The following is a 22019-nucleotide window of genomic DNA, read 5'->3' as shown; positions in this document are numbered from 1 at the left end:
GGGCTTCCCTGGTGGCGCAGTGGTTGAGGGTCCACCTGCCGATGCAGGGGACACAGGTTCGTGCCCCGGTGCGGGAAGATCCCACATGCTGTGGAGCGGCTGGGCCAATGAGCCATGACCGCTGGGCCTGCGTGTCTGGAGCCTGTGCTCCGCAAAGGGAGAGGCCACAACAGTGAGAGGCCCACGTACCGCAAAAAAAAAAAAAAAAAAAAAAACTTCATGGGCAAAAGGACTTTGGATAAACCAAAAATAACCATTATCAGTGAGGTAGTAACATGTGAAAATTATGTTTCCAGTTTATCTTTTATAACTTCATGATGAATTAATATAGTGACTATTTTGGAAATATCTATGTTAATGTACAGAAGCATCCATGATACCATTATAAACTGTCAAATTTAATGCATAAAATTGCTATTGGCTTGAGAAATGGAGTATGTCTGATATTTAGGAAATTCACATTTATCCTAATATAATGAGTACAAATGTTACTTGACATAAGCACAATTGACGAGTATCCAGTATCCCCTTCTTTTCTTCCTCATCCCCATGCCAGTTCCTTAATTCTTCCTCCAGTTGAACCAATTAAGTCGATAAATAGATGATACATCTCAGATTAATGCAAAGCAGAACTCTAAGGAGGATATTTTTCTCCAGGCTTGTGTAACTCCCTAACCATGAGAGTGGTATGCAAGTGCTTGCTTTTCTGAGAATGACATCTCACACTTCTTTTTTCCACTCCTGTAGCAAACAGTGAGTGTTCTGTTCATCAAATGACACTCTCATATCACATGTAGATAATTTTGAACTCGTCTATAGTCAAAGATAGTATTATAATGACAGTCAACTCTTTTGCTGCAAAACATTCAGAATAAATGATCATTACTACCATAATAACAAAATTCTTCTAATCGTAATATTTTCAGATATTTCTGACTTTTCTTCTCAATGTACTCTCAATAATCCTTCAAATGTGTAATACTCACTCTCTGATCTCACTGCTAGGTTACCTACTTCTACCCAACCCACAGTTTGCACTCCTGCGGTGTAAGTGCCTGACATTAGGCTTTTGATTGTCAAGGCATCCATTTCAAAGACATCCATCCCAGATGAACATATTGCCAGCTGTATGACACAGCTGCTAGTATAACACCTAGAAAAGAAGCCAGACTGCCCCCACTCATGAAGTTCCCCTTTCAGAAAGCTCTATGTAACCTAGATAACTAATGTTTTAAGTGACCCCGCTTTTTCCATTCCCACACCTGAATTCCTGCTCTTGTATTTTAAATTTGCCAATAAAGAGTGAATCTGTGAAACCCTAGGTACCCCACTCTCAACTGTAATACAGGAAGAGCCCCAGGTTCATACTTTGTCTTTCTCTCTACCCGTGACCTCGCCATGTAGCCATTGAGCCTGCCATACCTCCAAGACCTGTGAGTGACAACCCTTGCTTTTTCAAAGTTCCCTGATGGTTGTTGCTGAGGTGTGTCTTGAAATCATAATAAGAACCACAAGGACTCATCCAGCCACAATGTTGACTCTGGTCCAGAAAATGTCTGTGGGTACTCCCCTCAAGTAGTAGGGGGCCAGGTGAGTGCCTCAGGCATTCCTAGTAGACAGCATCACTATCAATAGGCTAAAACTGCCACAAAACAATTCTCCCAAACTATCTGTACATAAATCTGTGTCTATGACTATGCCTGTATCATCTATATCTACGGCTAATAAACACGCACATGCATACACATGCAAATATCCTAACCATGCAAAAAAGCATGAACAAAAATCATCTTTTTTCAAACTTTTCATTTTGTAGATGAGGGAACTTAGGGAAACTGAAGTCCTTGAAACTGACTTAGTTTAAAGCTAGGACTACATCTCTCTTGATGCCCTCAGTTCAGTATTCTTTTTGACCTTTTCAAACATCCCTCGGCTTTGTCTTATACCAGAGCATTTCCAGAGAACAGGCACAATTTTATATACTTTCTTTATACCCCTTGAGCCTTTAGCATAGCATTAGATGATATTTCCTGAATCACATTAAACAGTATTTTACGGAGCATTTCAAATAACTGTATCTCCTATAGTTAAAATGAACATCCCTTTCTTTAAATCTGAGAAAGATCATCAAATTACAACAAATATTATCAACTTATATCAAAATGAACAGCATATTAGGAGAGATTTTTCTCTCATTTTCCACAAGGATATTTTTGAGTCACTTTTGGAAATGTTTTAGATGGGCATAATTTTAGAAATGTATGCAAATAATGAGTCTATCGTAGTGTTTCCCTTAATTTTACAATATCTCCAGAAACTACAAATCCAAAAAAAGGAAAAAAAAAAGGAAATAATTGAAATCAATAAGAAAGCTTATGGACATGTAAAGTTATTAGTAAAATACAAAGGTTTTAATTAAAGATGTTGGCTTTTAACAAAGGCTTGCTGTTATCCTGATTGATCGAGCCTGCTGGCTCAGCGCTTTCTCTTTTCCCCATTAGCTCCCACTTGCTTTTCTCTGCTCTAATTGGATATTTACTACATTGGCACCTTCTTTTTAAACAGGGTTTGTTCCACAAAGATTGTAAATACGACTACACTTTAGCAAACTGTATCTGTAAGCATGTATGTAAGTATAATTAGTATATTATTTTCATAATTTGTCATTTTGGTTTTGCAATCTATAGGAAACTTTTGGAAATTTCATGGAAAAAAGTATAATTTAGTTTCAAGTTGCTACATTTTCTTGCTGAAATTTTGAGGAACAAAAATATATAATTATTTTCTTAGGTTTTAATATTCACTTCAAAGAAGTTCCAGATATATTTTAGAATGAATAAAAGTAGATATAGATATATAGATATTTCTAAACTTTGCTCTAGAACTGAATAGAATCCATAAGCCAGAGCAAGTTTTTTTTCCTTTTATGAAACTGAAATTTTTAATATATTGCAACTACTGAAAGTAATTTTCTGTGTGCACAAGCATAATAAATTAATGAGAAAAATGCTAAATAATTTCTAATTTTTTCCTAGCATGTTCTATAATGTCTGTATAGAAACAGTAAATAACATAAAGTGTTGTTTGGAACAAGTTTTTACTTTGCCAATACAGGAGTACCCTCCATTCACAATTATCTACAACAGAACAATACACTGCTTGTATTAATTTCAATGCTACTTTATTTTTAATTAAAAAAAAAGATTTTGAGATAACCTAGCTAGGAAGAATACTTTAGAAGTAAAGGGTAAATTCCCCAGAAGTTTTCTTTTTTTTAAAATAATGCCTTAGCTTCAATCAATTTAATGAACATTTCAGTGGTCAGAAGACATCTGTTTACTCCAGTAATTGAAACATGCATTTCCTCATTAATTTATCTTTTTTGGTGTGACACTTTGATTTAAGAGACAAACAATTTTTTAAACTATTGTCAAGTGCACTTTATTTTTCAATTAGTTTCTAAGCAAGAAATGTTACTTATAAAGCAACTAGAAGACTGAAGAATAGATTGAGTGGTAATCAGCTGAGAAAATTGTAGTTATACAACCAGCAGTTAAAGACAATTATAACTACTTTAATACACAATGTGTAAGGTTGGGGGAATCAAACTGTAATATTTTGATACAAGCTCCCCTCATCCTCTAAAATGCAGTTCCTAACTGAGATGACAAAAGGAACGTGTAAAATGAAACAACTACCCAGGCTGATAATAGGAGGCTAGAGAAAGCTGGCCTGATATTGTGCTTAAAGATAAAAAAGGATATGCAGTATCTATTTTATATGAGATGTGTGCTTCATATATCTTGCAGGGACAGAGATAACTTCTTTCCTCTAATCATTATTATTTATTTCTTAAAGCTTAGTCTCTCTCACACCTAAACCTATGAGCTCAAACCTTAGGACTCAGTTCTTATGCATAGAGAGAGTTGTCATTCTTACCAGTAAGCCTGCTAAATAATACTACTATAAGCTTCAGACTTCACACAGCAGATAGGTTTGTCTCCCCTGACACGAGTACATTAATCCACTGAATCAATTTACTTAAGCTGTGCTGTGGAGCAATGCGGACACGATTTAACTGAGCTTAAAAGCACTTTCAAGTTTGAGTCACGGCTCCATGTATAATGCAGGCCCACAGAATTCCTTCATAAGTTCTATTATGACCTTTTGCAACTATGTGAGAAATATTTCTGTTAGGTTTATAGGGTCATGATGATCTAACATCAAAAAGGATTTAAAAAGAATGAATTTAAGTTATTTTAGAAAATCAGACTCATGAGTAAAACAGTAAGAAGGGAACAGCTGGCTAGATTCTACCAGCACAATGAACTTGCTTTAATATTTATAAAATTCTTTAGGTTGTTTGTTTTTTTTTCATCTTTTTTTAGGAGTTTGTTTAGAAAAACATTTTAATTTTTGGATCATTTTAGAAAAAAACTTTTTAAAAATAGCTGCTGGCTCCAGAGTTTACAGTCTGAACATTATGAAATGCTATAGAGGAAAATGATACACTTAACATTATTCAACATGCAATCAAAGCTAACTGTAGCAACCAGTACACAGAAGAAGCTGCAACATGTTACCAAATTTTACTAAAAATTTATAAAGTTTTTATAGTTATGCATGGTGAACTGTTGACCATAGCATTGGGAAGAAAAATTTTCCTCTACCCTTCTAGATTCTTCTGGCTGGTCTACGAATTATATTGACATGAATCAGATTAAAAGGAGAAAATCAAACAAAAGTTGAATAACCTGTATACACTGGAGAAATCCAACAAAACTGAATAACTCGCCAAAATGGCTGAAACTCTCACCTTAACTACCATCTTCAGCTAAAGACAAAAGAGGATGTTGGGCAAAGGTGTTTGGGACTTCAAAGGGGAGGAAGCCAACTGACATGGAGAGAGAAAAGCAAAGGTTTGGTACACAAATGTTTGCGGGGCTATGCAAAGACACTGGGACTCAGAGAGGAATATTAACAAACAGCCTTTGCTAAGTTCCCCCTCATCTACGACATCTAGTTCACACTATAGTTACCTGTGGTGATAGTTCCCTCCCTGGAACAGGTCCTCTAACTACACTCTTTTAGGCAGTTAGGGGGAAGGTTCCTTCTGAGTCTTTCAGGACTTAAAAATAATCAGCTTAAATTAATCCTCATGCCAAAGAGACACATATTAGGGTGTCAAATTTTGCTTCCCTGCAATAGTAAGCTGTCAATTTATTCATGCTCTCTTTCCATTTCATGAAATCTATTAAAAACAAAACACAAAACTTCTTCCTCATTTCTTCTTTTTAAAACTTCTGACCCCTACAGACTTGCTCTCAAGCTTACCATCGTTGTCACCAGCATTTTTCCTTTCCCATATCTCTGTTCAGAGATGTTTTCATTCTGATCATCACTCTTTGCTTCATTTTACCCTAGCAAGTCATTCATTATCATGGACTTGTTCTCCTAGAACCTGAAGCATTTGTCTTTATGGTGACTCCTCACCGTTTAGTGACACAGAGGGTCATTCCTGGCATACTTGCTTTTTTAGGAGGAAACACCTGTGGGAGGATGTCAGCATTGATATAATGTGGTGAATGAAATATATTCTTAATGTCAGTTTCCTTAGCTAAGGTGTGGCGCTTCTAAATATTTTACCTTTCTTCCCTAATATATGCAAAATCTCCAAGAGTAATTATCCATAAAAATAAGGAAATACTTGGCAAATCATGATGTTGAATACCTCCAGAGAAGCCCTCAGTGAAGTGAACTTATTTCAGTCATACGGAAAGACATCATTTGTAAGTAATGATATAAGATCATGTCTTTCAGATCCTAAGATGTACTTTTGTATGGTCAGTCAACAAAAAAAGCAGAATATTTTCAAAAACTTGCCCAGACTGTTTTCTGATTTTTAAAAAGTTCAATCAGGGTTCAGAGATAAGTGCATCTGAAGTGGGCCTAAGGGTAATATATTTTAACTAACAGAAGGGCTATCGGCAATGTAAAGGAAGCCTGGAAATTTTACATTTCTTTGGAAAAATGTTCAATCATGGATGTTACATCTCCATGGACTCTCTGGAGGTCTAATATCTCTATGGAATCTCTCATGAGGTCTAATTCTCAAAATTTCTGATCATATTTCTAAAATTCAGGTCTTACAATAAGTACATCTTTGAGTACTTCCAAAATACAATGTGCCCCTGGATGTTGGACTTTTTAAATATGGATATGTAATTTACCTTTCAAGTGTCTCAAACAAGGAGAGAGAGAACAGGAGCAAATGTCAAGGGCAAGCAGCCTCCACTTCACTCCAGGGTTTCTGCTTTTTTATTCCCCAGCCATCTATGTCAGTAGCCTTCACAGGTGGAACTGACCTGCAGGAGTTTTGCTTCCACACCCATTCATTGTTTTAAGTTGGATTAAGTTTTCTAGGAGTATCTACTTTATCTTATTATAACATTAGCTATTATTTATTAGGCCCTTAGTATATGCCAAAACATTTTTAAGCATTTCAACCACATTATTGTATTGAATTTGATTACAAAATAGCAGCCCTCTGAGGTAAGTGTAATATCTCCATTTTATAGATATGGTAACTGAGGTTTAGAAAAATTAAATCACTTTCTCATGATAGAAAGTGGAAACAGCTGAGATTTGTATCATCTGGCTGATTATAAATCCAGTGGCCTTGTCCACTAAACTGCTGTGCAATATTGTATACAGGAAACAGTACTATCCTTAGATTCAGGACACTTAGTTAAAATCCCAGGTATCAGCTGTGTAAATTTAACAGCTCCCACAATCATTTCCTCAGCTTACATTTCCCCAATTGTGAAATGAGGCTAATGAAAACTGTCCTCGTAAACTAACAGGAATATTGTGAAAATAAATTTTAAAATGGAAATGTTTTATAAACCATAAAGATCCAAGTAAATGAATACTACTCTAAAATTTGGATTTGCACATAGCAGATACAAGTAAATGTTTACTGAATTTAGACTCTGTGGAATAGGCATGGTGACCATTAAGCCAATTTTATGTTATTATAGTAAGTTTAATTTCTACACTGGAAAATTAGGTGAATTTAATGACTGCATGGCTGATGATGTGATAGCATGAGCTATGGCTTGATGACTTTCTTAGTCAAGACTTCCTCCCACCCCCACTTGGTGGCAAGTAGCAAAAGTAATTTCAATGTACTAGAACATTGTGTTTCTTAAGGTTCCTAACAAAAAAAAATGCATTTGGACCTCAGGAAGACCAGAGAATCAGGGACCAGAGAGCTCAGGAAGAACCAGGGACCTCAGGAAGACAAGAGAACCAGAGAACTTCTTCTCAGGAAGACCAGAGAACCAGAAAGTAAAAACTGTCAAAAACTGTTACTCTCTCTCTGCAATTCTCCTTTGCCTCTGCATGGCTGATTTATCCTTCTGTGTCATGAAGAACTGGTTATTTCTGCTTCTCATTAATACACATTTTCTCCAATATCATAGTGAATGCGCTTCACACAGTAATCTAATCTTACTTTAGAATCCTGCTTAAAATTCTTGTCAAAACATTGTTGCCATAAAACATTGTTTCTATTAAATAAGTTAATTTAAGTCTATACTTTAATCCAACAGTATAACAGATGTCCACAATATCTAATATTTGTATGTTCAAATTTTTAATATTTTCTATGTCTTCTATGCTAAAAAAAGAAATACATTTCAAATAGCCTCCACATTGTTTTCCACTTATTATTTCAGCTGTTATTATAGCAGGAAGAAAAGTCTTTACCATTTATATAGACCATTTTGTATTTCCTTTTTAAAGAAAACATTTATCCTTAAGATTAGTGAAAGTTCAGTGCTGATTTAAGTATCAGATGACTTTCAGAATGCTGAAAACATTAGATATTTGTCTTTATGTTCAGTATACTTTGTTTTTAAATGTCTTAGCAGTGATTATCATCCCTCATACTTATTTTAATGACTAATACAAGAAACAATATACACTAAGGGTGAGATACATTTTGTGATTTAATAGTGAATCTATATTTATAATTCACATAGTTTATATCTCTTTACCTGGAACACAGTGGGTAAAGAGTACACTCTTCCTTTCTTTTTTCTTTCTCCAGTGAATGAATAGTGATGTAACTATTTGGGAAAAGTACTGAGATATTCAGTTAACCTGAAATTCAGTTAATTATCATTTTGTATACATTTGGTTTTCCTACTTCCTCTGATGTACAGACTCTGAAGTCATGGTTAATAGCAACACATTTGTGTTGCTATCATTAATCCAGAATCCACAAAGAAATATAGGAAACAACTACATATTACATTTAATTTGAAAGCTTTGAGATTAGGCAGTTTACTTAGATAGAATCAATCTACCACAAGAAGGCAAAAGCTCATTTTCATGTTTCTGATAACCAGAAGTGTGAAAAGCATCAATTATTAAAATTACTTGACAATTTCAAGGCTATGTCTTTTCACTGTTGAACACTTACAAGTCTGGCAATGATTTTCTGTGGGTCCCCAGCATCGGCCAGTGCAGGACTTATGGCAACGTCCACCTGTAGAACAGCAGAAAGCACATGTGTATTATAATCTTTCACTCTGACTAGGAGTTAAGACCTCAAAGGAAACATTCTTGCCCCTTTATGAGGATTTTTAATTCACACTAGAGTTGAAACATAGCTCATAAAATGCCCATTTAAGTAGCAAAATCTGAATGTCAAATACATGTGAAACAGAAATACAATCTCTTGATATTCAAAATCCTCTCATCTCATTTTATAAGAAAAGGAAATACAGAATGTGTAAATGTTCCTACATAGGCAGAAGTAAATATTTACATGAAATAAGTTTCACTTCAACTATTGAATACTTTTATTCTATTGATCTATATCCTACTTGATATAATTTCAAAAGTTCAGGGCTTACTGATACCAACAGATGTTAAGGATTAAATCAATAGTTAAAAAAGAAATTGAAGTCTATGAAAACAAGAATATATTACAAACATGATAAACCGTCAGAAAAAAAAGGTTTTATATATAATTTAGATTATCTTTTTTTTGTCAAAGGTCTATTGTGTCTTTTTAAAATTTTTTGTTGAAATATAGTTGATTGACAATGTTAGTTTCAGGTGTACAGCAAAGAGATTCAGTTATACAAATATATGTATATATATATACATATGTATGTATGTGTGTGTGTGTGTGTGTGTGTATATATATATATATATATTCTTTTTTTACATTCTCTTCCATTATAGGTTGTTACAAGATATTGAGTATAGTTCCCTACACTATACAGTATGTCCTTGTTGGATATCTATTTTATATACAGTAGTATGTATAGTTTAATCCCAAACTCCTAATTTATCCCTCCCCCTCTTTCCCCTTGGGTAACCATAAGTTTGCACTGTCTTTTTAAAATTTTCTTTATTGAAGTATACTTGATGTACAATATTAATAAGTTTCAGGTGTACATCACAATGATTCACAATTTTTAAAGGTTATATTCCATTTATAGTTATGACATAATATTAGCTATATTCCTGAGGAGGAGGTCATTAAGAGGTTGTGACTGCCAGTTGACCTGTGAGCTGAACCCAGGCAATCAGAGGCTTCTCACCCCCTCCCTTGTCCTTGAAATGTATGTCCCTCCAACTAATCCCATGCTAGCAGCTGTTTCAAGGACATAGCCTTGAGAGAGTAAGGTGTTGCTGAGACCATCTGGACTGAATAAGTGACTGAATTTAGTTAGGACCTCTATACAAACTTTTAAGACTCTGGCAGGCGGATGCTGAGATCTACTCACGTTGCTGTTGCCCAAGACAAATCTCATAAATAAGTTCCCTTGCTTATTAAACCTGTCGCCTACTAATCTGGAGTGGGCTGCCTCTTTCTTCCGTCTCTCCTTGTCCTTTAGGTACAGGGGCCAATTTGCAAACCAACATCTTTATATAAGTATTTCAAGCATTTAAAACAGCTAATTTTTTAGGAATCTTAATTTCAATTATTTTATATCCTCTTCTAAAAATTTTATTGATACTACCTTCATTATCAAATATCAGCCTTTATTTCCTATAGTCTCATTTTCCTCTTAACGATGATGCTACTATGGGTATTTGCCTCAGCAAATAGAGTTGTCCCACAGAGAAATTCCCTACAATCTCAACAAAAGAATATTAGCTAGAAGAAATAATGTTTAATGACTTTCTTTGAAGTTTGCAGCTGAATTTCATAGGCTTACTCCAAATTTTTGTGAGTACAAGGATATGGAATGGGCTCATTTTTAGAGAAAAGTGGACATGAAAATCTATCAAAGACTAAAGTTTTCTATAACAAAGTTCTTATTAAACCTTGTCTGTTAATTTTCTAATATAAATTGTGAACAAGTACATGCCTATTCAAGTTGTTTATTTTAAAATAGTTAACTTCACTGTAAAAATTATGGAATAAGGTTATATCAAAAGTTTCCATCTTTCCTTGACCCAGTTGTTTTTTTTTTTTTTTCCGGTACTGTTGTGGCCTCTCCCGTTGTGGAGCACAGGCTCCGGACGCGCAGGCTCAGCGACAATGGCTCACGGGCCCAGCCGCTCTGCGGCATGTGGGATCTTCCCGGACCGGGGCACGAACCCATGTCCCCTGCATCGTCAGGCGGACCCCCAACCACTGCGCCACCAGGGAAGCCCCCCTTGACCCAGTTTTTAACTCTTCCTCTTGGAAGTTCTTACAACTTGGGCAGCTTTTTTTCGTTGTTTGTCTTAGTCTCTCCTTCTGAGACTGACTGAATGAACCTAGTATGTTAAACGCTTTCACAGTTAAGGGACAGATTCAGCAGACACCCTTTCTCAGGCTAAACCTCAGACCATCCTACTGGTCTACTCTTCTGCAAGTGAACGGTACTATTTCCAAGTTAATATAACACTTAAGCTCAGTCCCAGCCACCTTCTTAAAAGCATCTAGATCCTGGCCTCAATGGGGTTTATTTAAAGCAATTCTGTTTGTGAAGCACTGAGGCTGACATCACAAGCGTATAATATCCTGTCACTCTGCCATCTGTTTATTTAGATCCAAACACATTATAACTACATAATGCAAGCTCATTCTAGCTGACAGGAAAAGGACTCCATCTGGCTTGAACAATATAACTTTAATCAGTGATAATGATAATTATTATTAAAAACCTACCGGAGTTCTTTTGTATAAAGCTAATAAATCTAAATTGATTTATACCAGAGGAAATTAGAAAGGACTGTGAGACAAAATGGAAAGCAGTGCAAACTTTTTCTGAGTACAAACTTTTTATGAGAAAGTAGATAATGTTAATGTGTTTCTTTAGGTGTGTTAAAATCCTTTAAATCGACCCATTAAGTAGTCTGTTAATTGAAGATATCTGAAGCAGAGGACGATCTACCATTTAATCTATGACTTCTCTAATTGGGTTTGGGCCTAATAAAATATTTAGCTTTATTTATGGTTGCCAAACAACTATCTGTAGCTGTTAATAAAAAATGCTGAGTAACATTAGACATTTTAAAACTTCAATGATTCCCTTTAATTGGATTACATATTTTTTTTTACCTTCTTATTCTTGCAGTTTCAATTTACCATCTCAAGACCTACTCTCATATCTAATAGAAAAAGAAATATTACTAGAAATTTTGTTTACAATTCTTGCCAAAGTATCATAGCGAGACCCACCTAGTTGGGCACAAGTTAAATAGTGTCCGCACAAACACAGAACGCTTAAATAATTTAACCTTGTCTAAATGCTGTGAAGAGATTTCATTTGTTAGTTTCCATTTTTCATTTATATAAAAGTAGAAATATCAATTACGTCTATAACAGGAAGCCGACAACTGTTTCTTCTCTGGGATTTTACTCAGACTTATATTCCCTCCACCCCTTTTGAAAACCAAAAGGAGGTGATTGCTTGGCCCACACACTTCAGAGTTCTGTCATGACAAGTGTGCTGGAGGACCATGAATTGAATGTGCCTCAGTTAATGGCTGCTCCTTCTGGCCTGCCCTTCATTTCACTGTCTCTAGGGCTTTGAGGTTTTTGGAATCTGCTCAGGCACTCAGTTCAGTTTTGGTCTTCAAAACTGTGTGATACACGGCACTTGGGCTAACACTATTTTCACTGAATTGTTGCAATTAACTAAATGTCAAAGTATCTGACCAAGATCTCTGCCTACAACGATGTATTTCTGAATTAATGCATTTTTCACACTTTCACACCTGCAACCTTGGTTTGATTCTTGCAGACAATTGAATAGTGTAGTTTTTTTTGTTTGTTTGTTTGTTTGTTTGTTTGGCGGTACACGGGACTCTCACTGTTGTGGCCTCTCCCGTTGCGGAGCACAGGCTCCGGACGAGCAGGCTCAGCGGCCATGGCTCACGGGCCCAGCCGCTCTGCGGCACGTGGGATCTTCCCGGACCGGGGCACGAACCCATGTCCCCTGCATCGGCAGGCAGACTCTCAACAACCGTGCCACCAGGGAAGCCCTGAATAGTGTAGTTTTAATGGGCTACAATGTTTAATATTTTTAAAAATCTGGTTTTAGCGTTTTGTTCCCAACATTTCTGCTGCACAAAAGCGTTTCCTTAGTAATTATTAATCTCGAATTGGAAAAAAAAATTCTACAAACTTTCTTTCTTACTTTCCTTCCATCCATCTATCCATAAGTATTTCTTGAGTACCATCTGTATCTGTGTATCAGGAACTATGTTACATATCGGAGTTAAGCTGAAACAGACATGGTTACTATTCTAAGAGAATTCAGAATTAATTCAGCATTATTCTGAAGGGAAAAGGTTTTGACTACTCTGTATATAATGTTCACCCTCCATGTGTTTAATGAAAGAAGGTGATAAATCTGAATTTTCAACAGTGCCCTAGCTCAGGAAGGAAGAGTTGGACAAAGCCACGTTGAGCTGGACTGTTTCCAATTTAATGCCTGGTAGCTCCAAAGTCTACCGTATTCCTTATATGTGATTTATCTATGTGACATCTAAAATGAGATCTACCCAGAGCACTTCAGTGGAGAGGATAAACATGGCCTCTGAAGGGTCCCTTGTGCGTCTCCTAACAGGAAGGGAAATATTTTAACTATGGCTCAATAGATATCTTACTGGGAACTTTCTTCCGGTCCTCGGTTCTCGGGTATGCAGTACCTCAGGAGGCCTGATTTCACAGGGAAAAGAGACTGTATATGTAAATAATTTTTAGTGTCACTTAGCTTTATAACCTACTTCTCTAGTAGAGTGTTTTTTAAAATGAGGACAGGAAAAAGAGGAATTAGTCAGATACTAGCCTATGTAAATGGGAGAAACATTTTGGGGCACTGAGACTTTGCCAATGCTGTCCAAATCTGCTTATTTCCATGTTTCAATCTACTACATCATTTTTTTTCATTATTTATTGTGATAATTCTTTTAAAACTATTTGAGAAAATACACCACTTAAAAATAAGAATCTGACATTTCCATTCAGCTTAGTGATAGCATAGTTATTTAAATTAATATTTCTACCTCCTGTCAATCTGACCCAATTGAAGATCTTAACTATAGAATAAAACAAAAATTTAAACAAATATTTGTCACCTTAACAGTTAATTTTAAAAAATAAGCACTGATTATTGCATTACATGCATTATATTGCATTATTTCAATTCACAGGCAATCGCCTCTGACAATGCATTATTCATCATAGAAGTTAGCAAACATAGCTAAGTTCGTCTTTTATGCTTGTCCAGCAGATGTTACTAAAAATGTAGCTCTTGTATTTTTTTTTAAGGAGCTAGAGTCCCTGAGCCACTTTGATAATTTTAAGAGTCATAAAATCATGCTGGAAGTTTTGCTTTTATTTGGAACTGCCTGACAGCAGAGATGGGATTTAATATGTACCTCTGTACTGCTTTCTGCAAGTAATATGCCAGGACAGTTGAAGAGTTACAAAATATAAAGTCACTGACAACCATAAATGATTATATCCTCAAACTGCCTCTAGTTAAAGGTGATGAAGTTACATCCCTGGATTCTTCTTTCAATTCTTTTAAAAGCTGGCATTCTTGACCTCTTAACACTACATTTACTGGGGAAGAGTGAGAGAACAGTATCTTTTTTATGACCATGAATTTTAAAAAAGGGAAGTGGAACATTTTTGAAAGTCTACACTAAACCAGCTCCTGTTCTTGGCCAGACAATAAAAGATGAATAAGTCAGTGTCCTGCCCTCGAGGAGCTTTCAAGGACCAGGAAATAGGCAAAAATATAGGCAAATAATTATAATAATCAAAACATAGGTATGCATAAAGTAGAGAAAAAAGATTAAAAAAAAAAAAATGCTCTCCAAAGGGGATGGGCATTTCAAATGGGCTTGGATATCTTGTTTGCCCCGTAGAGAAGGGGAAGGAAGAAAAGTTCCAGGCTGAAAGATTAACCTAAGCAACAACACAGAGGCACGGATGAGCACAACTCTTTGGGACCATAATGAATACTTTATGGTCCCTTGAGCAGTTTGCACAGAAACAGCTGTTGAAGTATGAGCTTACAAAGTGTCTTGAAAGTCTTGGTTGGTGTTTACTCTGTACAGGTATTATGGTGTAGGTCAAGGTTTTTGAGCTTTGAATTGATGTGGTTTGACCTGCAAGGTAGAAGAGGGTGTCAGGGTATGCTTCCTAAAAGTCAGTGTTGACACTTTAGTACCTTGTGCAAAATGCTGATTTTATAGTCTGCAATGAGGTATAGGAATCCATATTTATACAAAGCAATCCCAGGGATTCTAATGATAATGTTTCCAAGACAACAAAGCATATATAAAAAAAAATGGTTTGGCATATAATTCCAAACTCTATTAACATTATGGCCATATTTTGTGACAATTAGATCTGATCAGATGCTTGTTGACCAAACGTACAGAATTAAACAGTGTAAAAATCTAGCAGTCTCTCATTTCTCAGTATTTACTCTGACTTGTGAATATATTTCCATCAATTTGCATTTTCTTTTCCCCCAGGAGTCCTAGAAAATACATAGTTTTTATTTTCAATTTTAAATTATTATGAATCACCCATATGATAGTAAAGTCACAACATGATTCCAGCAAATGATATACTAGTAGGGTTAATAATATTAATGTAAGGTGGAATTGTTTTTTTTTATCAGATGTTAAACTTCCCTTATTCTTACCCGACAGTTCTCATTGTTATGTGTTTATTCATCCTCACACTTTTGTCCTGTAAATTGAGCTTACATTTTCTTCTAGTCTTAATCAATCTTCCTATATTATCTATGATTTGAAAGTGAATTATTGAATGGAAACTTTACTGTTATACATTTTGCTGTTCAGAAAAAAGATGGGCAGGTATTTTCACTAACTAGAAAGACGAATTTAAAAATTAAAAATATATATATGTGGAATTTTTCATCTAGCAGTAAATTAAATCAGGAATTAGTTGTTTAAAATGTTTTACTAATCACTGTATTGAAGAAGAAATATCAACCTCATTGTTATTCATTTCAAGAAATCTAAAGCCAAAGGATTGAGAGGAGCATATATGATCATGTGATCAAGATTAATTTTGATCAAATATATCAAGTTTAGTCTGCAGCACTTCTATCCACCCTTTCCTCAAAGGCTCAGCAGCCTAGGACTAATCTGTGACTGCCAGAGCACACAGTAGCTCCAAGCCCAGTACCACTTCAGATAGGATTATAGAGAAATAGCTGATAGACTAACAGTTAATGTGGCACACAGAATTGTGCAAAAGTTTGAAAGTACTGAGCCTACTGAGTAAATTTTCATTTCTTCTGAGGCCTTCTGTAAACACAAATCAATCTAGAGTAGATATGATAATAGCAGAAACCCCAGGTACAAAACCTATAAGAGTGCCATTTTTCGGACTTCCCTGGTGGTGCAGTGGTTAAAAATCCACCTGCCAATGTAGGGACACGGGTTCGATCCCTGGTCCAGGAAGATTCCACATGCCGCAGAGCAACTAAGCCCATGTGCCGCAACTACTGAGCCTGTGCTCTAGAGCCCACAAGCCACAGCTACTGAGCTCGCGTGCCACAACTACTGAAGTCCGCGTGCCTAGAGCCATGCTCCGCAGCAAGAGAAGCCACTGCAATGAGAGGTCCATGCACTGCAACGAAGAGTAGCCCCCACTCGCCGCAACTAGAGAAAGCCCACGCACAGCACTGAAGACTCAACGCAGCAAAAAATAAAATAAAATAAAATAATAAATTAATTAAATAAAAGAGTGCCATTTTCAAAACCTCTTAAATCATATATAAGGGTAAACAGGTACTCTATTAACATGCTGAGTTTCGATGTTTCTACCTATAGATTCAAGGAGAACGGCGAGATCTATACAAATTTCAGTGTCAAAAAGAAATTTGATGATAACCAATTTAAAACTTAAAATTGTTACTTATCGCTTATATCTACAGCCTCATGTGATCATAAGAGTGACTGATAGAAATGACATTAACATACTAAAGGAATTGTATTTCTCATTGAATATAAAGATCTGATATAATGCTGTCTATATTACTATTCCATACCTTCTATACTTCTCCCAGCATACCTTCAAACTCCTGAAAGCTAACAGAGACAAACTTCAAAGAGAATAGCAAAGGGGCCAAATACTTTTGTAAAAGTCATACTATCAGCAAAACAATTTGACTCAAATTATAAGAAAAAAATTATTTTTTTTCCTGAAAAACTGGAAGATTTCATATTTGATACTGTCAAACATTTCTTTCAAATCAAGCAATTAGAAAGCATTAATTATCACTGTTCATAGCTGTGAGCACAGAGTAGAATATAGGAATTCCACCCGCTGAGGAACATAATTATCTCCGAACAATGTCAAATGTATTTCTAAAACATATAAATAAGAGGTATGAACAGACTGGGGAACCTTACCAGCAGACTTAACATATTAAGACCTGTCTGCTGTCTGCAACCAACTACAGTGATAAGAATAGGTAGATTTATGAGCACTTATGATGAACCAGCCAGGGCCACCAAAAACTGCCAAGAGCATACTTCAGAGTGTAGTCTGTCTAGATGATACTCCCTTGAAGGTCTGCAGTGTACAGCCTGTTCAGCCTTATGTGGTGGTAGCCCTTTCAGGAACATTCTAAGAATTTTATGTATATTAACTCAAATACCCTAATAGGCTGATACTCTCCAAAATTTATATGTCCAGCCCAGACCATGTGCAAACAGGTTTATACTTCGAACTGTCTATGAAATATCAATATCTGTATGATTAGCAGGCCTTTAAATATTTACATGTCCAAAAATTAATCCCTGATCTTCCCACCCCACCAAAAAAATTATCACTGTAAAGCCTTCTCCGTCTCAGTCAATGGCAGCACAATCCTTCCAGAGGCTCATGTTAGACAGTTTAAAGTCATTCTCAGCAACCCTTTTTCTCTCACATCCCAGATCCAAATTCATTAGCATATCCAGTTGACCCTAACTTCAAAATATATCTGGTGTCCAGTAATTTCCCACCACCTCCACCACTAAGCCACTGTCATCTCTTGCTTGGATTAATGAAATAACCTCCTAACTTGTGTCCTAGTTTCCACTCTGGATCCTTTACAGTCTCTTCTCAATATATTAGCCAGTGTGATGTCCTTAGACTAGCTCAAATCCCAATAACTTCCTGTCTCTCTCAGACTAATAGTCAAAGTCCATTACAATGGTCTTCAAGACACTAGAATACTTGGTTCTCTCCTTCTTGCCTCCATAACCTTACCTCCTGGCTCACTCCTCTCACTCTCACTCCTGCTGTTTCTAGGACATAAACTAGGTGCATGACCCACTTAGGGTCCCTTCTGTTTTACTTCCCTGGACCTCTCTTTCTCTGATAGCTTGCAGTCAGATGGTTCACCTGCTTTCTTGCTTTTCTTAGATGCCACTTCTCAGTGAGGTCTTCTCTTACCCACACTATTTGCATTAAATATTTCAGATGGATTTGCTAGATTTTATTTCTAACACATGTTCAAATTAAAGTGCTATAAAATGAAAAGTGTAAAAGAAGAAAATAAATATCATGCATAAACTTTGCACTTTGGTGTTTTTCATTTTTTTGAAGTATATATAATTGTTTTGAAGTTAATATAATAATCTATATAGTTTTGTAACATTCTATTTTCACTCTATATTTTATCCTGTACAGTTTCAAGTGATGTTAAATAAATGTCATTATTTTTTGGGTGGATTTACCTCCCATCATACAGACAAACTAAAATTCAATTAACTTTTTTGCTTTATGGAATACTTAGGAGATGCAGGAGATCAATATATATTTTTTAAATGAAAATACACATTAAGAAAATATCACTAATTTCATGTCATATTTTAAAGATTTAAAGGTCATGGAGGGACCATTTGGATATCAGAAGGAACTTGACTATGTCTTTCTTTATATACTTCTGGAAAACATTGATGGAATCTGGAACAGATGTTTGGATCTGTAGATGACTGGCACATGTATCAGAACATTTGATAAAAGGATTGATGGGGCTTCCCCGGTGGAGCAGTGGTTGGGAGTCTGCCTGCCTGCTGCGGAGCGGCTGGGCCCGTGAGCCATGGCTGCTGAGCCTGCGCGTCCAGAGCCTGTGCTCCACAATGGGAGAGCCACAACGGTGAGAGGCCCGCGTACCGCAAAAAAAAAAAAAGACTGATGTCCTGGAAGGCTTAGATTGATCTACTGGTTCTAGTGGTGTGTCAAAGGCCTCTGTACATATCTATCATATTTGACCTTTTAATCACTGAGTTGGATAAAACAATGAAATATGCTTACCATTTTTGAAAATGACACAAATCTGGACGAAGCAGTGCTTGCTCATACACAGGATAACGGTTCAGATTTTAAAAGCAAATGAGTCAAAAGTAACAGCAAGAAATTTAAAAGAATCAGTGTAAAATTCCTGCATTTATGGTTTTAAATCAGTATTTCATGTGAATATCAACAGACAGATATACACATAACACGGAGTCTATCTGGCATGGGACAGGTAAGAATTTCAATTCTCACTCTGTTACTGTGTCATTCCTTAGTCAGGTTAGTTAACTTCTCTATTTTTTTTTTTAAGTGTTCATCTTATACATGGAGGCTTACACTATGTTGCATAATCCAATCTAGACATCATCATCAGCAACATCATCAAACTTACCACATCATCTACCATTTATTGAGCACTTTCTATATTCTAACTAGTAGACTAAGGGCTTTCCACATAGTATCTCATTTAATTTACACAATAACATTATAAATACTATTATTTGTTCCATTTTATAGGTAAGAAAAGAGAAAGCAGCCTTTAAATGGAAAAAGAGACTACTCCCTTTACAGCATGTCAGAACTTTTTATACTTAGCATATTTGCTTGTCAAAAGTTTTTGTTCCTGCCCATTTTTAAATTTCTAACTGACATTTACTTTGCTTCTATTATTTTTTTAATTAAGGTTCAACTAGAAATGGGGCTAAAATAAGTGTCAATTAAATATAAACACATTTTAGCAATTGGCAGTTATAATTGTAATAGGAAATTATACCCCTGGTTGAGAGAAGATAAAATATTTAAAAATACTATTATTTAAAAATGCTCTTTCATACACAACCAATTTACAATTTTGTCATTTACTGCTCTAAGAGTTCATATATATGCTGGCAAATGCAGAAAACATAAGCTTTGATATCACTTTTATCTGCATTCAGTTTTAGTTATTTACAATTAGTGGGACCTTAGGCAACAAACTGTACCTAAGAGCTGACTTTCCTCATTTATAAAATACAGATGATAATACTTACTATATATGTTAGGAGTGATTAAGTGGAATGGCATATGCAAAGTGCCTGGCACATCATAAGCTTCAATCAATGTTAGTTCCGTTTTCCCTCCCTCACAACGCTGTATATAAAAACATAAAGAAAAACAAAGTGAGACAAAGAGATGGAGACAGTCAGCAGAGGTGACACGGTAGAGAAATGAAGTAACCTGGAGACAGAAGCATTTATGCAGAGTTGAAATGATCACTAAGGTACCACACAGTCAAGCTATAGGAAAGAGGGAGGATGTGAAATCTTAGGAACTTTGACAGGCTCGGCAGACAGGGACAGTGGGTTTCAGAGGTCTCTGCATGCTTCAGCAAAGTTTGAGAAGTCATAGTCTCAGCAGGAATGTTACTAATAATCCAAATGCAATGAAATTTCACTCTGCTACTGAATATTTCACTCTTGAATATTTCGTTTAGTTGCATAAAGGAAGGGAAAGAGAACAGAGACTATTTCAAGGTATGTGACAGAAAGAGAAACCCATGGTGGCAAAATACTTTGGATTACTGTATCCCTTAACCCTCATCTGTGAGTTCTCTAGTCAGAGGTTCTAATGGATCACTGAGGAACCATAAACATGCACATGTTCAGTTTGTGAGTGGTCTCACATTTGAGAAGCATGGTTCAAAAGCCAAAATTCACATAAAAGAACTTTACTCCTCTCAAAGGGTATTTTAAATGGGATCCAAAGCATTGCCCATGGCCACGATTCTAAATATTTTCTCAACTCTCACTCTCTGAAGTGTCTCATTCACCACAACCCCATCTTTCAAGTTCTCTCTCTCTCTCTCTCTCCATGCCTTTTCCCGTCACAAAGCTTTCATCTTTCTACTCTCCCCCATTGTATCATTATTATGGCATTGATTGACTTAGCCATTCTCCCTAAATAGTTTTTATCCCATCCAGCTCTCTGGTTAAATGATTTTCTGCCCATTTTTTAATGCACTTATATCCTAAGTGTGCAATGCAACATTCTAGGAGGACTTTGTGTGTGTGTGTGTGTGTGTGTGTGTCTGGAGGTGTGAGGGACAGTTTGGTCCAGTGTGCTGGAAATATCAGGCTGGCAGACACGGAATGTTTGAGCAGGTGGGAAAGCAAGACCTCAAATATTCCCACATTTGTCATTTATATCCTGTCAGAGTAGTCATTACTTGAGAAGCGATGTACTGGTTCTACATCACCATGAACATTACAAAATTCCCAATATCTGTGTGTGGCATGGTCTCCAAGAGCAGCCTGTTTTCATCTGGCTTCTACTTGACAACTCCAAGAATAGACCTGTCTCCTCTATGAATTAACAAGAAATAGGCATTATCAAGGGAAAACTGAAATGGATGAAATTATTACAAGCTCCTTAAGGGAAGAAACCATTTCGTGTCCACAGTTCCTAACAGTACTCAAAACAGAGTAGGCTTCCCATATCAAATAACCCAACATTTTCTTTACTACGAGACCAATATCTTCACACTATAGTGATAACCCAGCTTCTTCCACCCTGAGTAAAATTTGAAAGGTCTTATAATATCTGTGGTTTGAGACTTTATAATTATGGCTGGGGCCATTAATCTTGTGGCCTCCTTTTTTTTTATTATATCTGAGATTGATACTGAGTTTTTGTTACAGATTGCTAGCCTGCAGCAGTCAGTTGGGGAAATGAGACATCACTGAGACAGATAACAAAGAAAACTAGGTAACAAATTGCAAAAGATTAGGTAGATCCATGGCACTATATTAAACAAACTCTTTGAGGTATAACAGCCAGAAGTCTCATCTTATGTTCCTACCATTCTTTCATCTGCCAAAAGGACTTAGCTGTTTTTATACACATATATTTTTTCCTCCCCCAAGTCCTCACACTTAAAATCAAAACAACCGCATTAACAAAGAGGCACATTTCTAAAGTGCCACTGTAAGCCTACAGAATGAAAATGTGATTTTAAAATTGATGAAGGTTATAAGAAAGTGACCCAAAAGGCATTACAGTAAGTAATGCACCTAAAATGTCTTGGCATAAAATGTTTTCATTAAGTTGCCTTTGAAGTTCACACACAAAAACTACAACTCAAGATTAATGGATTTATAATATATTTTTAAAATAGTATTCCATCAACAAGATATTTCAGTGGAGTCTCTTGTTGATGTACTACTAGATAGATCTGGAAACT

At 36.0% G+C, this 22019-nt stretch overlaps 1 protein-coding gene across 1 annotated transcript in view; it reads right to left on the bottom strand.

Annotated features, from left to right (window-relative positions):
- Window positions 1-22019, bottom strand: part of ERBB4 (erb-b2 receptor tyrosine kinase 4) — a 1112967-nt gene that overhangs the window by 336898 nt on the left and 754050 nt on the right. The window contains exon 5 of the mRNA XM_067740710.1: window positions 8489-8554. Coding sequence (XP_067596811.1) covers window positions 8489-8554 — 66 coding nt within the window. The remainder of the gene's footprint in view (window positions 1-8488; window positions 8555-22019) is intronic.

The sequence above is a fragment of the Pseudorca crassidens genome, chromosome 6 (assembly GCF_039906515.1).
Source record: "Pseudorca crassidens isolate mPseCra1 chromosome 6, mPseCra1.hap1, whole genome shotgun sequence".
Taxonomy (NCBI): domain Eukaryota; kingdom Metazoa; phylum Chordata; class Mammalia; order Artiodactyla; family Delphinidae; genus Pseudorca; species Pseudorca crassidens.
This window is presented reverse-complemented; position numbering and strand designations above follow the sequence as displayed.